General features: G+C 38.6%; 1 protein-coding gene and 1 long non-coding RNA gene across 4 annotated transcripts; one reads left to right on the plus strand and one right to left on the minus strand.

Annotated features, from left to right (window-relative positions):
- Positions 1–3,659: 3,659 nt before the first annotated feature.
- Positions 3,660–4,681, plus strand: LOC129769479 (uncharacterized). Of its 2 annotated transcripts, none has more exons than XR_008741890.1 (4): positions 3,660–3,771; positions 3,830–4,070; positions 4,131–4,420; positions 4,481–4,681. It is a non-coding gene; the product is annotated as an uncharacterized LOC129769479 (long non-coding RNA). The 2 variants fall into 2 exon arrangements; XR_008741891.1 differs by having other exon boundaries at positions 3,668–3,771; positions 3,833–4,070.
- An 11,267-nt stretch (positions 4,682–15,948) lies between these two features.
- LOC129769478 (uncharacterized) lies at positions 15,949–19,283 on the minus strand. 2 transcript variants are annotated; one of them, XM_055771777.1, is made up of 4 exons: positions 18,038–19,283; positions 17,331–17,779; positions 17,125–17,269; positions 15,949–17,065 (listed from the first exon to the last, which is right to left on the minus strand). In XM_055771777.1, exon 1 carries the CDS (start codon positions 19,205–19,207, stop codon positions 18,278–18,280), a length of 930 nt encoding a protein of 309 aa, XP_055627752.1. In that variant the 5' UTR covers positions 19,208–19,283; the 3' UTR covers positions 15,949–17,065; positions 17,125–17,269; positions 17,331–17,779; positions 18,038–18,277. The 2 variants fall into 2 exon arrangements, with proteins under 2 accessions (XP_055627752.1, XP_055627750.1); XM_055771775.1 differs by having other exon boundaries at positions 17,331–19,283.
- Between the last annotated feature and the right edge of the window lie 143 nt (positions 19,284–19,426).

Below are 19,426 nucleotides of genomic sequence, written 5' to 3' on the forward strand. Positions count from 1 at the left end.
TCGTGAATTCAGAATTCTTACCCGAACATAGACTCAAAAAATCATGGGATGACCATTCGGAAAACAAGGGTTGAATACGAAAAAACGAACACACGAAATATGCTGCCATTTATTTATGTTATGAGCAAATATTTCAAAATTTTATTGAATTACGTTAAGAGTGTGTAAAATCATAGTAGGGGTTTTGCTATCAGGATGAGTTCATTTGTTTACATTAGAGATGGGCAAAGGGAACTGATGAACGGAAAAAATCAGCAGCGATTTTCACTAACAATCAATCATACAACCAATCACGATAACACGTACATGCAATAGGCCAAACAATGGATTGAAAGCAACGAAAAAACTTTTTTCTCAATTTGCCCTCACTATTGGATTTTATGTTTACCTAATTCATGGATCGCCCCAGCTTCCCCGCAGATTTTTTTTCTGATAATTAGAACCCCCGCAGACTGCAGACTGATTTGTCGACCGATAGTTTGGTCGGCTTCTTAATCAGTACGGAGAGGTATGCATGTGCGCACATTACGCCGATTCAGTTGGGTTGGTTTTTGCACCAGAAAGCCGACCCGACTAAACTGTTGGTTGACAGAAAGTCTGTAGTATGCGGGGACTCTTACATACCGGGATGGAGCACACCTTATGATGAAGGTATTTGGGCGAAGCTGTCAGATGCGTAGAGGTAGAAGAGGGAAATAGTTAGGAACGAGAAAGGATACAGACGTGTTTTGTACCCTTAGAAAAATCCTCGGTCGAAAACTACTAAATACATTTGGTAATGCAAAATTAGTAGAATGTACAAATTTTTTGTACATATTGTCAACAAACCCGCATCCCTACCAGAGATTAGTATATTTTACTCGATAACATTAGTAAGCTTGGATATTGTCATATCTGAAAATTGGTGAGAAAAGCGCGTATTAACCATTTTTATTGTTCCCATAAGGCAATACGGAGGTATAATAAGGATATAATTCTGATACGTGCATTTTCGGCGAGAAAATGTAGCCGATATTGGGCTTTCGAATCATTGTTCTGCTTGACATATGTGTTTATTAGTACGGTCGAAAATGACTATAGATTGGTAGTATTTACCAAAAAATTCGTTAAATTTTTATAATTATTTCTCTCAGTGTACAAACGTGGTGGATAAAATAAATTGAGAATTCAGTAGTAGAGATGCGCAAACCGTTCACGAACGTTACAAACGAACTAGTTCGCCGAAAAGAGTGAACGAACGGTCGTTCTTTTTCAAAGAACGGTAGTTCTCCCCACGAGCTGATTGCGAGCGAACGGTTTGTGAACGAACTGATTCCGAAAGAACGGTTTGCGAGTGAACTGTTTGAGAGTGAACTGCTTGTGAAATAATTGGTTCAGAACGAACTGTTTGCGAGTGAATTGTATGGGAAAGAACTGATTGAGAGTGAACTGTTTGAGAACGAAGTGTTTGTGGGCGAACTGTTTGTGAACGAACTAGTGCAGCTGAACTGATTTGCGCTGGACGGAATGGACAAATATAACGAGAACGTTTGTAAGGAAAATAAAACGATATTGTCATGATGAGCAAAATGCATCTAACGCAGGGTTTATTTTGTTAATGTATACTCAATTTTGTGTTAAAAATTAAATTAGATTTTCGTAGTTTTAAAATGAAAACTATATATTTTTAAATACATGTATTCTTTCATTCCGCGTAATATTCATATATTTCCTGATTATCAGAAAAAAATCTGGTGGAAGCTGGGGCGATTCATGGATTAGGTAAACATAAAATCTTATAGTGAGGGCAAAGTTTTTTCGTTGCTTTCAATTCATTGTTTGGCCTATTGCGTTTGTATTGCGTGTTATCGTGAATCATACAAACAGATTGATTGTTAGTGAAAATCGCTGCTGATTTTTTCCCCTGAATGAACATTATGAAATATGATCTTACATGGAACCTGTGTGTTGTCCAAAAAGAGAATATGAAAAATTGCACATATTTTGTGCACATCAAATTATTACATAAACTTTTGTCGACCGATAAACATATTTTCACATACAGTTTGCGACTTTTAAAGAAGAAGCAGCTTATCTTTCCCCATTAAATTTCAAAAATATAAATCCCATACGTACACTATCCAATCCAACGATATCAATTAATAGCTGTCTATTGATGTTGGGTTCTAGCTAACATTCTTTGTTGTTCTTAATACCGCTGAACGAAAGAGCGAAAGAACGGTTCAAAAGAACTGATACACTTAGATGAACGGTTAATGAGTGAACCGTTCATCAAAGTGAACTGTTTTGCCCATCTCTATTCAGTAGTGAGCGCGTGTGCTTTACTTATCCTGAAGAAATCAACCAACCCTCTACACTTACAATATAATTCTCGCGTAACTTTTGAAAAGGTCCAATTTAACATTTTCGTCAACTCGAGAAAAATGAAGTTGAAGACTCGAACATTATTCTGCGAATTGTCTTAAAAGGTATCGATCTTTATCACTACTTTTACCACTAGCAGTCAATAATAACTCTGAAAACCCAATCGTAATAGTTGTTCCGTGATTTGAGCTTAAATTTGAAGCCTCGGAGCGAAAAATGTTACATTGGACGTTTTGACTGCCCCTGTTTGCACATTGGACATATTACGTTTCACGATAAGAATTTGAAACTAACTACTGAAGAACAATCGAAGAACAATGCATTCAATGATTGAAAACTAATAGCGTGCATCCATTAACTCGATTTGTTTACATTTGTTACATAGGACCTTTTCAAAAGTTACGCGAGAATTCTTCACTTGTATTCAAATCCCGCTGTTGGTCGGAGGCATTTGAGGAGCACGAATTGGACCAATCAAAACGAGGCACGTTTGCGTTTGGACAATGCTTGACATTCCTAGAGGCGAATGAACTGCTAAGATTAAAGCCTCTTAAAAACAAAAGCAAGCAAGCTTGATATTTCACAATTACTCAATTGTTTATCTAAAAAAAAATAAATGTTATTCATTGTGATAGATAGATAGATTGTGATAGATGCGTAGGTAGAAATATTTCCTATCAATTGATGTAAGCATCTTTGCGATCTATTGCTGCCATACAAATGAAACACAAATTTCTGCATTACTAGAGCATTTATCAAGCAACTGAAACCAAATTTGGCATGTGGAGGTTTTAGGGTGCAATAAATGTTTTTACGGTGGTTAGATACTCCCCCCTCTTTTAGAGGGGGGGGGGCCTTCAATACAAATGAAACACAGGGGCTGATTCTCCTGCGCGAATGGAATGTGACAGCAATGAACTCCTCAAAGTCACATGACTTAGGTCACCGTATCGCCGAAGGCGATTGCCCTTACGTGAGAGGTTCATTTCGGAGTGAGATACTAAATGAATGACAAATGGTGCAGTGTTCATTGAAATATATGCCAAAGCTTGTGTTTTTGCAAAGGCTCTATGCATTCAATGTGTTTTATGAATATATATATTTTTTTATTTTAAAAATTTTCATTCCTTGTTACAAATATGTACAGGGAATAATTTCGTTCATCTTTATAAATTTTTTCCTCTTATTATAATTGATTAAAAAAATATATTTGCAAATCTGTTTTTGCACAGTCCCTTTGCATTAATAAGATTGTATGTTATTTCAATTGTTTTGATTTTGTATCCGTGTTTTGATTCTGCATTCGTGTTTTGATTTAGTCTCTGGTACTAATTCCGTAATATTTACGCTAAAAGTTTGGTGAAAAGGTTTTTAATTTTATAGTCTCCTTACATAAAAGCCATGCAGGTAAGATATATTTATTATCGCATTTAATAAAATTCCAAAAGCTAAATTTTATCCATAGCAGTTTCGCCTTCTGGATAAATGATGACATGCAGCTGAAGAAGATCGCCAACTCAACAAAGAGCACACAAGAAAATTATCATCTCAAGTTTGCCATGTCTCAGCTGATCACGAAGGATCTTCAGCCTGCCTTCATCGAGCATAACGTACTAAACGTTTTGACGGATTAATAAGCTCCGTTACCGAACAAATCGTTGCCTTGTTTGCAGATTCGAGAATCTATTCTGGAACTTCTTTTCGATGTAAGATTATCGGAGAGATTGCAGTGTTTAGACTACCATTAAGTAATGTTTGGATTTCAGTTTCCTTGTATTGAAAAGTCCTATCTCAAATAGCCAGGAATTGAAAAGGCCGTGATGTACCTCTACAAGCACCCTCGAGATTCCAAACTAAACCGATAGCGCGCTGGAAAATTGATATCCGAATGGGCTCGACCTATATTCAACCTGAGCACCGATTTCAAAGCGATATCACGTGAGGAACGTCAGGAACGAGACTTGCAGCAGATGTCCAAAAAACGCAAAACCTCGCCGGACCCACAGGGTCAGAGCAGTACCAGCAAAAAGGGCTTACCGTTCACCGAGGCTAATAAGTAAGAATTATGATAATAGGAAGCAACTTCTTTATTATAATCAAATTCGTTCATTTTTAGGGGCGTATTACGATCCGGAAGCAAAGGATGGGTACAATGGGCTCGCGTTCCCATGCCTTCGGGTAAGGAGTACATTGTTCGGCCAAAATCAACAAGTGATATTGTTATGACTCGGGTAATTATTCCTACATCTTTGAAGCTGAAGTTCTAGAGAAAAAAGCGATAAAAGTAGAATAATATAAGGATAATAAAATTAGGCTGCAAAAGTGGACTTCGACATTTTTGATATCTCAGAAAATTTGAGGTTCCTAGTCACAATAGGATTTTTCTCCATCCTCCTTATCAACTCCTGAAACTGCTTCCGATTTGTCACACGTAACCTGAAATATATAATTCTATCATAAATGGAGACGCAAATCGCACTCATTTTTTGGCTTCCATTGTTCGTACTAGTCGATAACAAAAGAGGATACGACTTCAAAAGTCACAAAATGTCAAGTTTTTTTACTGTTATCGCCCACGAGAATTGAGTGAGTGTTCATGAGAGTTCATTCAAGGTAAAAATCTCACCATAGTCGCCTTCGGAAATTGAGTGAGACAATTTTTCCGAGCTGTCACTTCTCATTCGCGCATCAGAATCAGCCCCACAATTTGCTGCATTGCACGAGAATTAATCAAGCAAATGGAACCAAATTAGGCATATTGAAATTTTAGGGTGCAATAAATGTTTCTATGATGGTTAGACTCTCCACCCGATTCTCTAAGGGGGGGTTACCATACAAATGAAACACAAATTTCTGCATAACTCGAGAACTTACCAAGCAAATGGAACCAAATAAGGCATGTGGAGGTTTTAGAATGTAACAAATGTTTCTATGATGGTTCGACACTCCTCCCCCTTCTCTTAGGGTGGTCTGTCATATAAATGAAAAACAAGTTTCTGCATAACTCGAAAACTAATCAAGCAAATGGAGCCAAATTTGGCATGTGAAGATTTTAGGGGACACGAAACGTTTCTATGGTGAATAGATACTACTCCCCCTCTCTAATCTTATCTTTATTCCATCATGTTTTCTGCATCAAACATTTATTCCATGTAACGGAGAAACATGTGATTTGCAAGTGGTTGAGAAATCTTGAACGAGAATTGTGTCTGAAAATAATCTGATATGGTAGTTTTGGTAGAAGTACTAGGAATTTTGTAGTAAAAGGTAAATTCAACGGGGTCGATTAGAAGATCAATCAATGAACAGTTCTGCGATTGGACCAATGAACTTGCGCTTAGTAAGAAAACGTGAATGTTTGAAGGTATTGATAACAAAAAACAAATTTTGGGCGGGACGAAGTTTGCCGGGTGAGCTAGTATACTATACAGTACAATACACTAATACCTAAACAGTTCAAATTGATGAAAACTGAGGCATTCTCATATTCCCATACATTTGTATTGCCGATTTACAGAGCTGGCAATAACGAGCAACTGACACATTCGTTTCTGCCCGTTTTCAACATATTTGGTTTAAACAAGTCATCCGCGATTTGAAACCACACTCTGGTGCGAGTTGAATCAAATAAACGAGAAATGCTGATAGCTTTCATCTCTACTCGACTCTTTCAAGTCGAGTCGAGTACTAAAGTAATAAAAAATTAAATAGCTAAATAGATATTACAAAAATTTCAATGCATTCTAAATTAATATCCAAAGAGATATACAAGTGGATTCAATGATATAATTCAGTAGTTCTACGTCGAAAACTGCGGTCGTGTCCTAGATACAACCCATTACAATTTTTTCCTACTTGTTCAGTGCATAAATTTTCCTTTTACCCCCAGTCGTAGATAAGTTTTAATTAAGTTGGATTTCAAATTGAATTTAATGAACTCAAACTTGTATGCAAATAATTTTGCCATAATGAAACGCAACTGAATTCCCAGTGACAGCCAGCAGGAAATAGATCGCCTTATGTGTTTCTTCATTTCCTATACACACTATTGTAAAAAATTGTGTCTGATATCAGTCAATCAGTCAGTCTCAATACAAGCGTTGAAGAAGCAACAGTATTTTTTTCTATATTCGAATCGAAAAAAAGTCAGTCGAATTATTTGGTTGGTGCTAGTTAGCAGTCAGTCGTGGAGTTGGACAGCAATACCAGTCCCTCGTTCTTTGGAAGGTCTTCGCACGTAACACCCCCTATATTTCCCGGTAGGAGTAGTCCTACGTCAAAACATACATTGCTTATGCATTTCTAGTTTAGTCGTGAAACAATTCCTGAATATAAAAACGGAACAAAGGAGTACTGATGTATTGAATCAACAAGGCGAACAAACACTCTAGACAACGACTGATTCATCAGTGATCGCGGACGAACGGTCGAGTCAGACGAGCTACTCGGACACGGCAGCACTACTTTAATCACACTCAAATACACGAAAATAAGAAGAAAATAATCAAACACGTTTATAAGGAAAGATTTGTGTTATTACAGATCCGCCAAACAAACTACTTCTAAAAATCCAGAGTCATCCAGTACTACATCTAGTACTGCATGGGCTGATAAGTTCAGGGATTTTTCAACAGATGGAGCCACTAAAAACGAAGAAGTTTCATTTGTAGAGGTTCATCTGTCACTAGCTTATGTGTGTTTCATGGCATTTCGTTTATTTGTTCACAAACTACAGTTATTTAAGTGTCACCACCTACTCCTGAACAATTAATGCAGTGGTTGACGAAATGTTATTCCCCTTCTGCTCCTTCGAGAATAACAGTTTATCGGTGGTTTAGTGAAATCGAAATGGGCCTTACAAGCACCGCAGATGCACATCGCTCTGGAAGGCCAAAAGAGGCTACGAATCCAGAAATCCTAAAACAAGTCCATTGACTCGTTTTGAACGATCTTTAAGTGAAGTTACGCGAGTTAGCTGAGGCCGTAGGCATTTGAAAAGAACGAGTGGGATACATTTTGGACATGGAAAAAAGACGGGTGTGTAATGTCGGGGACATAACCGGAGTGACGTAGGACTATACAAAGGGGACAGCTTTTGTTAAATATATATTTTAAATATATTGTTTTATTTTCTTCTCCTACGTGAATACCTACCTATCTACCTGAAAAATGGATTAGTTTACTGTTTACTCTTTATGAATATGTTGATGGTTCTGAAAAGAACCTTTGGTGTTGTGTTTTTGTTATCACTCGATATTCCCATCTTGTTCGGTTAAACCTTCCTGTTTAGCTATTGCGTTTGCCACTCGCCACAGCTTTCACAGTTGGAAAATTTCTTCCCATCCAGCTTGTGACATGTTGTTCAGTAAATTACATTTAATGCGACGTGCCGGAGAAACACTTTGCCACTCACTGAACCTAATTGTTGCCTTGATGAGCGCCGAACCGAAGCTGCTCTGTTCTTGATGCGGGTTTTCTGATTGTCGTGGGCAGCTTTGCAAGCTAACTCGAGCACTCCGACGGCCGAAACTCTATAATCGCTGTTAGGTATACTGGTGCTACGGCACCAATCCGTTCGGCCTAGTTACCCTTGCGGAGCAATCAGTGAATGCGACCAACAGGGAACTGGAGACCTGCACGGTTCGAGTGAGACTTTGCCTTTCCCTTAACTTGTCCTCCTTTGTTACGTACACGATGCCGATGCCGTACAACCACACGGGTTTACGGTTTGAAAGAAAATAAGATATTTTTTTGGGGTCCGCGTGTTTTATACTCTAGCGGTACACACTCACAGGATAGAGACAAATCGGCAGACTCAGCCAGAGGGGCGAGTCCAACGAGACGAACGAATGTGCGTTAAAAGGGAGCGATGGCAAAAAAATACATTCATTACGATTTGTTCGCTCGTTGGATTCACATGCAGGCTAAAAAAGGTCCTTTTCAGGATCACAAAATTATCTTCAATCTAAAGAGTTTATTGTTTTGTTATCACTCGATATCACCATCTAGTTCGGCTAAACCTTTCTGTTTAGCGATTGCATTTGCCACTCGCCACAGCTTTCACAGTTGGAAAATTTCTTCCCATCCAGCTTGTGACATATTTTACAGTAAATTAGATTCAATGACACGTCGCATTAGCACCACTCAGTATCGGATTGGAGGTAATTTTAACCTGTAATTGAACATTTGCGATGACAGTGGTACAGTGTCGACTTTCAATGTGGGGTCATAATTTGGACCCCGAACTCTATGTTTACAAAAATGTCCAACTAAATATGTCGCATTCCAGGTCCGTCCAATTAGCTAAATGTCGAGATAAGTGTAAATTACTGTACTTTCAATCTAGAAGCAATTTAAGAATTGGTGAAAATCAATAAGCTCAGAACAACTGCCAAATTCACATACTCATCATATCCTGGCAAACAAATTATGAAAAAATCAATTTGTGTTTTATTATTATTTTGGATAATGTTTTAGAAAGCATTGAACTGTATTTCCTAAACTCTTTTTTGGAAGGTTTAATGGCCCTGAAAAGCGCCTTGTTTTATGGAATGGTTCCAATTTAGAAAACTTAGTACTCGTGGTTTTGAAAAAAACCATTTCGAACGCCCTCGATGCCGCCTTGTTCTGGATTTGCCACCAAAGCAGTTTGTATAAAGAACAAACTTTTTTTCTTCTGCTACCTGATGCCGTTTTGCGATTGCGTTTGCCACTCGCCACTCGCTGCAACTGCCTGTTGTCTTGATGTTCACCGAACCGAATGTGTTCTGTTCCGAATGCGGGTTTTCTTATCGTCGCGAGCAGCTTTGCCAGCTAACTCGATCACTTCGGCGGCCGAAACTATATAACGCCGGCTAGGTGGACTGGTGCACTGGTACTAACGCGCTCGGCCTAGCTACCCTTGCGGGGAACTTCAGATCAACACGGTTCGAGCGGGATTTTGCCTTTCCCTTCACTTTTCCTCCTTTGCCATGTCCAGACATGGTTGCTTGGGTTGGTTTGTTGATGTGTTGTGATGCGAACCGATGTGGTGTACGGTTTGAATGAGAATGATCGTTACGGCAGCGGAGCGGGGATTTTTAAGCTGACTGGCTGGCTCGAGAATTACGCATGTGTGAGACTGCGACCAATGTTTCGTTCATTTTTTTCTTTTTCCTTTCCAATCGTGCTTCATTCTATTTCGCTGCTGCTCTGGTTGCCCGTTTTGGTCGGTACCATTTGAGGAGCACAAAATGGACCAATCAAAAATGGGTAAATAGGGCATTTTGACAATGCTTGATATTTCACAATTATTCAATTATTTATCTCATGAAAAATGAAATGTTATTCGTTATGATAGATGCGTAGATATATTTCCTATCAATTGATGCAAAAACCTTTGCGATCTATTGAGAAATGCTCGGGTTATAAGCGTTCCAAATCTTGCATTTTTTCCTACTTGTTCAGTGCCTAGATTTCCATTTCACCCCCTATATCTTCCGGTTAGACGTAGTCCTACGTTTGCTGACCGTCGACCAAAAACAGCGGCGCGTTGATGATTCAACAGCCGGTTTGACGTTGTTAAAGCGTAATCGAGTGGACTTCTTTCGAAGTTTTGTGACAATGAATGAAACGTGGATCCATTACCACACTCCTGAGTCCAATAGGCAGTCTGCAGAGTGGCTGACAAGCCACGAATGCAGGCCATACTGGCCAAAAGACTAACGATCGGTCGGGAAGGTTTCAGCTTCAGTTTCCTTGGAATGCGCATGGCATAAACTTCATCGATTACATGCAGAAGGGAAAACAATTACCAAAAAATTTAGTTATTCTTCAGACTTGGCCCCCAGCGACTACTCTATGTTCCCAAATCTCAAGCGGTGCCTCCAGGGGGAAGAGATTCACATCGAATGAGGAAGTCATCGCAGAAACTGAGGCATATTTCGAAGACTTAGACGTTTCGTATTACAGAAAGGGAATCGAAATGTTGGAAACTCGCTATACCAAGTGTATTGCCCTCGAAGGAAACTGTGTTGAGGAATAAATACAGCTTTGTCTTTCATTAAAAATCCCGGGAAGCGTTCAGCTGCATCGAATCATATGAACTTTCTAAATCGTTTTTTGTCTCGTAACCTTTAATCGAATGAAAAAGCAACACAACCGGAAATATAATACAATACAAACACTGCTGATTGATTGTGTATCCTTTTCCCTATTAACACTCTAGAGAAATGAATGGGAGCTTTTTTTCAATTTACTGGATATTTTGCGGTAGCTGAGTTGGTTGGTAACCCACTGATCGCAGTGGCACGTTGCACAAACAAAGTGGATTGAAATCCCCTATGATTGAACGTTTATTTATTAAAAAACGAATTGCGAAAAATGCTGCTGGCCATTACATGACAACAAGCGTTCTCTCTCGATTGAATGCTTCTGTAAACATGAGTTTTTTTCTATGGAGAGTGCATTCGAAATCATGATTTCCATATAGCACTCGAACGAACATTGAGTCTTTTTATGAAGAGATGAAAAGTCACATAATCGTCATCTCAAAAAAGAAAGGTGATGTCCAAAACACGACCGCATAGAACTACGGAGGCTTTCCAGATGTTTTTTCTCAATACCCAATTGTTTAGCTTAGATTCTTTTAATTCGGTCTTCTTTAAGTATAGAGGCGAATGAATGAATTGCGAAAACCTAAAGCCTCTAAGATTCAAAACAGCAAAATTGTTATTGGAGTTTGGAGTTATTATCGAAGAAATCATATTTATGAAAGCAACGTTATAAAATTATTTGTTTACAAATGCCACAATCGATCGTCGTTGTTGGGAAGTTGGAATTGTTGAGAGTGGGTCTTATATTTGCTGTGTAATTCCGTGGAGGAATTCATTCATTCTCAAGCGTTAATAATCCTGCTCCGGTTCAACGATGATTCCAATTGACCAGGCTTGAGGAGGGATGCTATTTGTGCTGGGTATTTCCGAGGAGGAATCGATTTCCCCTTTAAGGAATCGATTCCCCCTTTTTTTTTTTTGAGCGTGGTTAGTCCTACGTCCACCTCGCGGTTATGTCAAAGATATAACACACTTCTAGTTTTTTCAATCAGTAGAGTAACTACTTTTTGAAGATAAAGATATAATTCTTTCAAATTTGTGCAAATGAGTACGCGTGTCTATCAGCTGAACGAATGTGTCTTCTGTTAATTAGGTGGATATGAAAAAAGTCACAGGAGGGTTGTGTCCGTGACACGACCGCATAATTGACGTAGGATTCCGTTAGGTTATCTGTTGATTTTGGATAATTACATCGTTAAACTCTTTGATAATGATTAGGTGGACCTGAAAAAGGCCGTTTTGTTTGGTTGTTGGGTATTGTTTGTTCATTCCACCAGTGTTTAACAGGTGATGATGACAGAAGGATGATAAACAATCGTTGGATGGTGCGTATCAGATAAAGGATACCGAAGTGGAACGAGATATGATGAGAACCGCCCTCTATGATCCTAGACGAGATGCCGCTTGTGATATGTATTGATGAAATAAAGAAAAAAAAATCACCAATGTAATATAAGTTAATTATTAATACCGAACACAATGATCAATTTTTCTTATCAGTAAAAACATGTTACTTTAATATAGCGAAAATATATTTGAAATGGGAAAGGTAATTTTCTTTTACAATTTTTACTTTCTGATTGTTTATTCAACCCAATGCGAATATTAATTGGACTAACAATACCTAATACTATATGTACTATATGTAGTGAGACTCTATGTTGTACGGGAAAAGGTTAACACAACGGCTATCGTATACAATTTTACACCTACCCTTGTGCTAAATTTTTCACAATACACGATCGGACATTGATATGGAGTTTCACGAAGCAACCAACATTAAAGTTCCAAATTTAAATTTTATTTGCTAGAATTATTCGTATTACTCTTCTTATTTGCAATATAAAAATGCCTCCGACTTTCATGTATTTGAAATGCCGATTTCCATCAGGCAGCTTGGTTTTGATGTCTCTGTTTGGGAACACAACTCGGCGGGAGCAAAAGCTCCCCCTACTTTCATGTATTTGCAATGCTGATTTCCCCTAGTTTTGATTTAGTTTTGATTAGATTTTCCCCTAGTTTTGACGTCTCTGTTAGGGAACTGCCGCATGTGTCGTCAATTTCGACCAATCAGAAGTGGGTATTTCCGTTAGGATAGGGGTTGAGATTTTTCAATTGTTTGATAGTTAGTTTAATGATATATATTATTTTATTCAATATAAAAAAATGTTATGGAGTGCCGAAATCGATTGACGCAAAAATTTAATCAATCCGTCATGAAATGACTGAGCAATAAGCGTTTGAAATTGGACAATTTTCGCGATGTGCTCGATTCTCGATTTTCAATTGGTACCCCAATATGTTCCCGAAAGACGTAATCCTACGTCAAAATAAAAAAATTAAATACAGAAAAAAATATATGAAATTGTTTTTATTCACTCTCTGATCCACTATCGTTAAACACTAATAAAAAACAGGAAGTGGGTTATATCTATGCTATAACCGCAATGGTGACGTAGGACTATCAATATTGTATACGAAAATATCCTACTGATGGGGAAGTATAATCTTCAGAAGCTTTCCTGCTAATTACACTTGATTGAAAAATCACAGAACTGAATGTGTTTGGTCGCAATATTATATGAATAGAAAATATTAAAATAAACTCTTTCGATTGCATGCGATTTTCAATTCCAAGGGGAACTGGCTGATTATTTTGCAGCAACATCTTTCCGGATTTTCCTCGATTCTTCTCGAAATCCACCAGTGGTTAATGCTAACTCGATAACCATCTGTAAATAGCACTTGATTGAAAAATATTTGGTCGCAGTGTTACATGGATAGAAAACATTAAAATGAACTCTTTCGCATGAATGTATTTCTCAATTCCCAGGGGGACTGGCAGATTATTTTTCAGCAACGATTGAATCTTTCCCGAATTTCCTCAATGCTGAATGGCATCCAAACGAAGAGTTCCGCGCGTTTATGTGTGTGTGGCGGCTGCTCCGATCTCTTCCCGGGGAACCGTTTGTGGCATCACTCTTCTCCTGATGGATTCCCTTCTGGACTAAGGTGCACAAACAGGCTCTTGGTGACAGCGTTCATCCGCGCTTTCATGATAAACGAAGCAATATAAGAATATTGAAAAAAGTTTTTAGATCAAAAAGTAACAAGTATATAACGCGTAGACATTTTATCTTTCGAATGAAGTGTTTATCATACCGTTTAGTTCAGTTGTTTAGGAGCTATTAACGCTCAGAATCTCGGTCTCCGGCGTAACGCTTTCGTTTTCGAAACTTTGATTTTACACCCCGGTATAGAAATGAAAGACGTAGTCCTACGTCAAAACCAAGCTTTTTCTTTTTATATACTAAAACAGTGCGCCGGTACTCCAAAGCATGTTGCTCTTCACGGAGGAGGTATTCCTTCTTGAATAGGAATTTTTCCTCCTCCAGATTAATCGGCATCGGCAGACCGAAAACTGTACCTATAAGTGAGAGAAGATGCTCAGTTATATTGGAAAATAAGTATAATCTATCAATAATTACCCTCGTCGTTAACGGCTTTGTCTAGCGACAGCAAGTTAATTATAGCTTCTTCACAGGTCGAAAAAGTATACATTTTGTTAGGACCTCCTCCAGTGGCTCTGGCCTCATTCTTATTATGAATGATCTTCTTCGTTTTCAATTTGAAGTCGACCGAAACCTGTGGTTATGAATTAAAACATAAAACGATGTTTTCCAAATTATAATTCACTGCCATTCGGAAGAATTTCTGGTCGGTGGTCCAAGACTGTGAGGCGCTGCTGTTGTATCCGTCCACACCGAAGCGAAATTTGGCTTCGAGGTGTTCGCTGTCTCAGCAAATTTAAGGCCCTTGGCCAACCTCAGATTCTATTTTGCTACTGTGTTAAACAATTTTTTTCGCCACAGAATGCATCTTCAGAATATGCAAGAAGCAAGCATAGTGTAGAGCAGAATCAAAGAAAAAAAAGAAGTATTAAATAGGACGTACGTCGTCGATTTTTATACCGTGAAGATTTTTTTTTTCGCAATGTGAAGTTTATTCTGTAAATAAAAATTTATAATACATATCTCAATAAAATTCCATATTCGCAATTGGAATTACATATACCGTTAGTGTCATTTATGTATTTCACATAGTTACTAAAGTTTCTTAATAATTTATCTCTTTTAATCTGAGACGAACCAACCCAGGAGGCTGAAGGTCTCAAAAATAAAGAATGAAAAAAAATATCTCTTTCAATTTTTCCTATACGATTCAATGACGGTCTCAGTGAGTCTCCACACGATAGTTGTTGCCATCTTCCCAAGATCTCTGCCGTATTCCGCTGCATTCTTGCGCAAGCTGCCACAACTCGTGGGCACTCCCTTTTTTATGCGCTAATGTCTCTTTCATTTCATTACAATGAAGGCAGTTCGTTCCATCTGCCCGCTGTATGGAGTGCATAAGCTTTCTGTGCTGTATCCTTTCGTTGACTATTAGGTATAATGCACTGTGATGTCCCGATGAGATTTGTTTCAATGCGATGTTGCGCCATATTCGACTCCAGTTGAGTCCTGGATGTTGTCGTTCTATCCGAGGCTGTTCGTTCTGCTCAATATAGTACTTGGTTATATAGGAATTGTTGATTTTATGCGTTATCAATCAGATAATGGTAGTGGGGAACAAATATATAATCGCCTGGAACCGCAATGTGTGTAATACAAGAAAAATGTGTCGGTCCGTTAGTGTATTATTCTCACGAGAACAAGAATGAATCATGAATCAACCATCTTCAGCTGCGTCTATAAAACAACGCAAACTCATGGGCCACTAAAACTTTCAGAGTTATTTTATAAATTTCGATGCATTCTTCAAATCTTTTTTCATTTGATTTTTGGCTGAAGGGAGCTTCTGTGAATTGAGGAGTGTGTTTGGAGTTATAACATGATGAAATAATATCCACTACACCATATCAAACATTTCGTATTCTTCACTATCAAATTCGTAGTCAATGGCACCCATCGGTATCGAATTATCATCGATACCTAGATTCCCGCTCCGTTCGGTCCAACTGCAGAAGAGAAATGGAATTGGAAAAGAAGAGCATATTGCGTAGGCGTCTGAGTGCGACCGTCCTCATCTCACAATGCCGCTTCGACTAAATGGATTGCCAGAGTGTGCGCCATTTTTAATATGGTTCCAATAGCTTGTTTTCAAAGCAATTTTATAACTATTGGAACATGTTTTCGGATCAATAATTCACGATTATATAACTCTTGCATATTTTGTCGTTCGAATGAAATGATTATCATACCACTCCGTTCAGCCGACAAAGAGGTATTAACGTTCAAAATCTTGCACTCCAGCGTCACTCTCTCGTTTTCAAAACATTGAACTTACACCCCGGTACAGAAACGAAAGACGTAGCCCTACGTCAAAACTATGTTCATCCTGAATTCAACAATAGTTTAGATTTCTCCCCTTGATTTGGATCAGACCATATACTTTATAATCATTATCTTAGTCGCGAAAACATTACATTCAGGTACTTTATTCAACTTGTAATTTTTTTCCTTGCGCCGGTTGATGTGGTTTAAGAAATTCAAAACTTCAAAATGAAACAATAATTCAAATTTTATAAATTCAATAATTCTAACTTTATTTATTGAGCTTGAATTGAGTAACATCATTTACAACAGACAAGTATATATATATGTTAGCTACATAATCTATATATATATATTTAAATGGATTTCTGTCTGTCTGTCTGATTCTTATAGACTCGGACACTACTGAACCGATCGACATGAAAATTGGTGTGTAAGGGTTTTTGGGGCCGGGGAAGGTTTTCGTGATAGTTTGAGACCCATCCCCCCTGAAAATGAAATGAAACAAATGAAACACAAATTTCAGCATTACTCGAGAATTAATCACGCAAAGGGAACAAAATTTGGCATGTGGAGGTTTTAAGGGACAATAAATGTTTCTATGGTGGTTAGGCACTCCACCCTCTCTAAGGGTGGGTTTAGACTAGTGATATATTCATGTGAAGAAATATGATGAGATTTATAGAAATCGCATCAACCGTTTACACTAGCGTGAACTTCTATAATGAATATATTCATATTTTCGGTGAATTTATTCACCTGAAGTAGAACTACATCCAACTATAATGATTTCTCACCAGTGAGAAATTCACAAGCGTTTACATATGCTGAATTTATTCAAGTTATATATACCTAGAATAAGTGTTTCATATTTATTCGCACCCGTTTACACCTATTTTAAGGTGAATAAATCCATCTATAGCTATAGATCGCCCTAGTGTAAACCCGCCATAAGGGTGGGCTGCCATACAAATGAAAAACAAATTTCTGCATAACTCGAAAACTAATCAAGCAAATGGAGCCAAATTTGGCATGTGAAGATTTTAGGGGGCACGAAACGTTTCTATGATCAATGGACACTCCCTGGTTTGTAGTGTAATTGTTCTGTGCCCAATACGCTACGGAAAACATTTTTTAGCACTTCGATTGACCTTTCCACGGTTTCTCTGGTCTTCGATAAAATTTAATTGAATTTAGATTTATCCGGAGCAGAAGAATTGGAATAAATTCGAAATTATGTGATCAAATATGGTTTCAGAGGATATCCAGCATCACCTATAATATGTAAATGAAGTCTTTTAGAAATTTCATAATACAATTAAAAACGATTCTACCTAGCAGCCAAGTATTTCTTTCTCCACGTTGATAATTTGTTGAAAGGTAACTATCCAATGAACTAGCATTCCTAATAAAGCTATCGTGGCTAGATCCTGGATAGTTTGCATCAACGTATCGTATCATTAATTGATGATCACAAACCTGAAATAATTAATGTGATTAATAATTTGTACTTGAAATTTACACTTATTGTTATACTTACAATCAATACATTGAGACTGTGATATCCTTTCCGATTGAAATACAAGTACTGAATATCGGACGCTGGACGAAAGATTCCAACGTGCGTCCCATCCACGAACGGGAAACCTGGAAAACCTAGGAAAACCTGACTTCTGGAAAAATGCCAACTTGATCGCTTTTTTTTCTGTTTCTTCCATAGGAAACTTGATTGCATCTAGGCGTACTTTAGTCATGAGTATGTCAATTACTTGTGAAAGTGCTTTGGACATGCTAGATTGTGCTATACCCACGAAAAAGTCGTTTCCGGCGCCTTTTTGATAGCTCCCTTCAACTAAGAATCTCATGGTGGCGGCGAGTTTTATTATCAGAAAAACAGATGTTGAATTTATTGTCGATCCCAGTTCTCTCTCAACGATGTTCACAAGGTGACGAAACAAGTCCTTCAACACTCGAAAATACCTCACAAATCTACAATAGAAAAAAATGTATTTCGGAACATCTTACCTTAATAGATTGGTTATTAAAAGTGCTAACTAAAAGTTGTGTCAGACAAAGAAACAAATTCAAAAGAATCAGCTGATGTTGTTTCCCAAGAATACTTTAATCGAATACTCCAGAAATCTAAACGGAATGCCCGAGCGAAATCATGTAAACGAAAATAACGTAAATGAATTGACAGATACTTAAATGAACATCGAGTCGGTAATAATTCATCCTTTCGCTCACCTAGAAATGAACCTCTCACCCGCCTTCAAGAATAGAGCAGGTGACTACGACATGAGTTTGAGCATCTCACGTTATTCGCGGCGTGGAATAGAGGAATAAAAAATCAATTTAAAGGGTGTGTCACATCAAATTGCATCACGGAAAAAACGCTGTAGAAATTCGCCCAGTAGACCGATCCTTTTGAAAATTTTAGACAGTAAAATAAAAACTATTAAACAAGTTTTGGCATTTTCTTTTTATTCATACTTCGAGCCCAAGCCCGTATGCTCGCACCTTCCTCTTTACCCCGTCCATAAGGTTCTGTACAACGTCAGGTTGTAGTTTTTTTTGAACAGAAATCCATTTTCTCTTGAAGTCCGCCTCCGATTTGACAACTTTTGGGTTCTTCCGGAGGGCCTGCTTCATAATCGCCCAATATTTCTCTATTGGGCCAAGCTCCGGCGCGTTGGGCGGGTTCATTTCCTTTGGCACGAAGGTGACCCCGTTGGCTTCGTACCACTCCAACACGTTCTTTGAATAGTGGCACGGAGCGAGATCCGGCCAGAAGATGATCGGGCCCTCGTGCTGCTTCAATAGTGGTAGTAAGCGCTTCTGTAGGCCCTCCTTAAAATAAACCTGCCCGTTCACCGTGCCGGTCATCACGAAGGGGGCGCTCCGCTTTCCGCAAGAGCAGATCGCTTGCCACACCATGTACTTTTTGACAAACTTGGATAGTTTCTGCTTGCGAATCTCCTCCGGAACGCTGAATTTGTCCTCTGTGGAGAAGAACAACAGGCCCGGAAACTGACGAAAGTCCGCTTTGACGTAGGTTTCGTCGTCCATTACCAGGCAATGCGGCTTCGTCAGCATTTTGGTGTACAGCTTCCGGGCTCGCGTCTTCCCCACCATGTTTTGCCTGTCGTCGCGGTTAGGAGCCTTCTGAACCTTGTATGTACGCAGGCCCTCCCGCTGCTTGGTCCGCTGGACGAATGAACTTGACAAATTCAGCTTATTGGCGACATCCCGGACCGAACTTCTCGGATCTCGTCTAAACTTCTTAACTACGCGCTTGTGATCTTTTTCACTGACGGAGCATCCATTTTTGCCGTTCTTCACCTTCCGGTCGATGGTTATGTTCTCGAAGTATCGTTTTAGTACTCTGCTGACCGTGGATTGGACGATTCCCAGCATCTTACCGATGTCCCGATGTGGAATAATTCATTATTCATTAAATCCAGCAAGACGTTGAACAGAAACTTGCACGCCACAAAAACTTTTATCCGCTAACTTCACGCAAGTCAAAACGCGCGGTCCCAGGCGTATGACTTACAGATTTCTTTCCGGTCCTTAATATGTTAACAGAGCCACCTTACCGTGACTAACAATTTCTCAATTTATTGACATATCAGA

The sequence above is a fragment of the Toxorhynchites rutilus genome, chromosome 2 (assembly GCF_029784135.1).
Source record: "Toxorhynchites rutilus septentrionalis strain SRP chromosome 2, ASM2978413v1, whole genome shotgun sequence".
NCBI classification, from domain to species: Eukaryota; Metazoa; Arthropoda; class Insecta; order Diptera; family Culicidae; genus Toxorhynchites; species Toxorhynchites rutilus.

Coding starts and splice junctions, on each gene's coding strand:
- LOC129769478 (XM_055771777.1), bottom strand. CDS start 19,207: ATGCTGGGAATCGTCCAATCCACGGTCAGCAGAGTACTAAAACGATAC.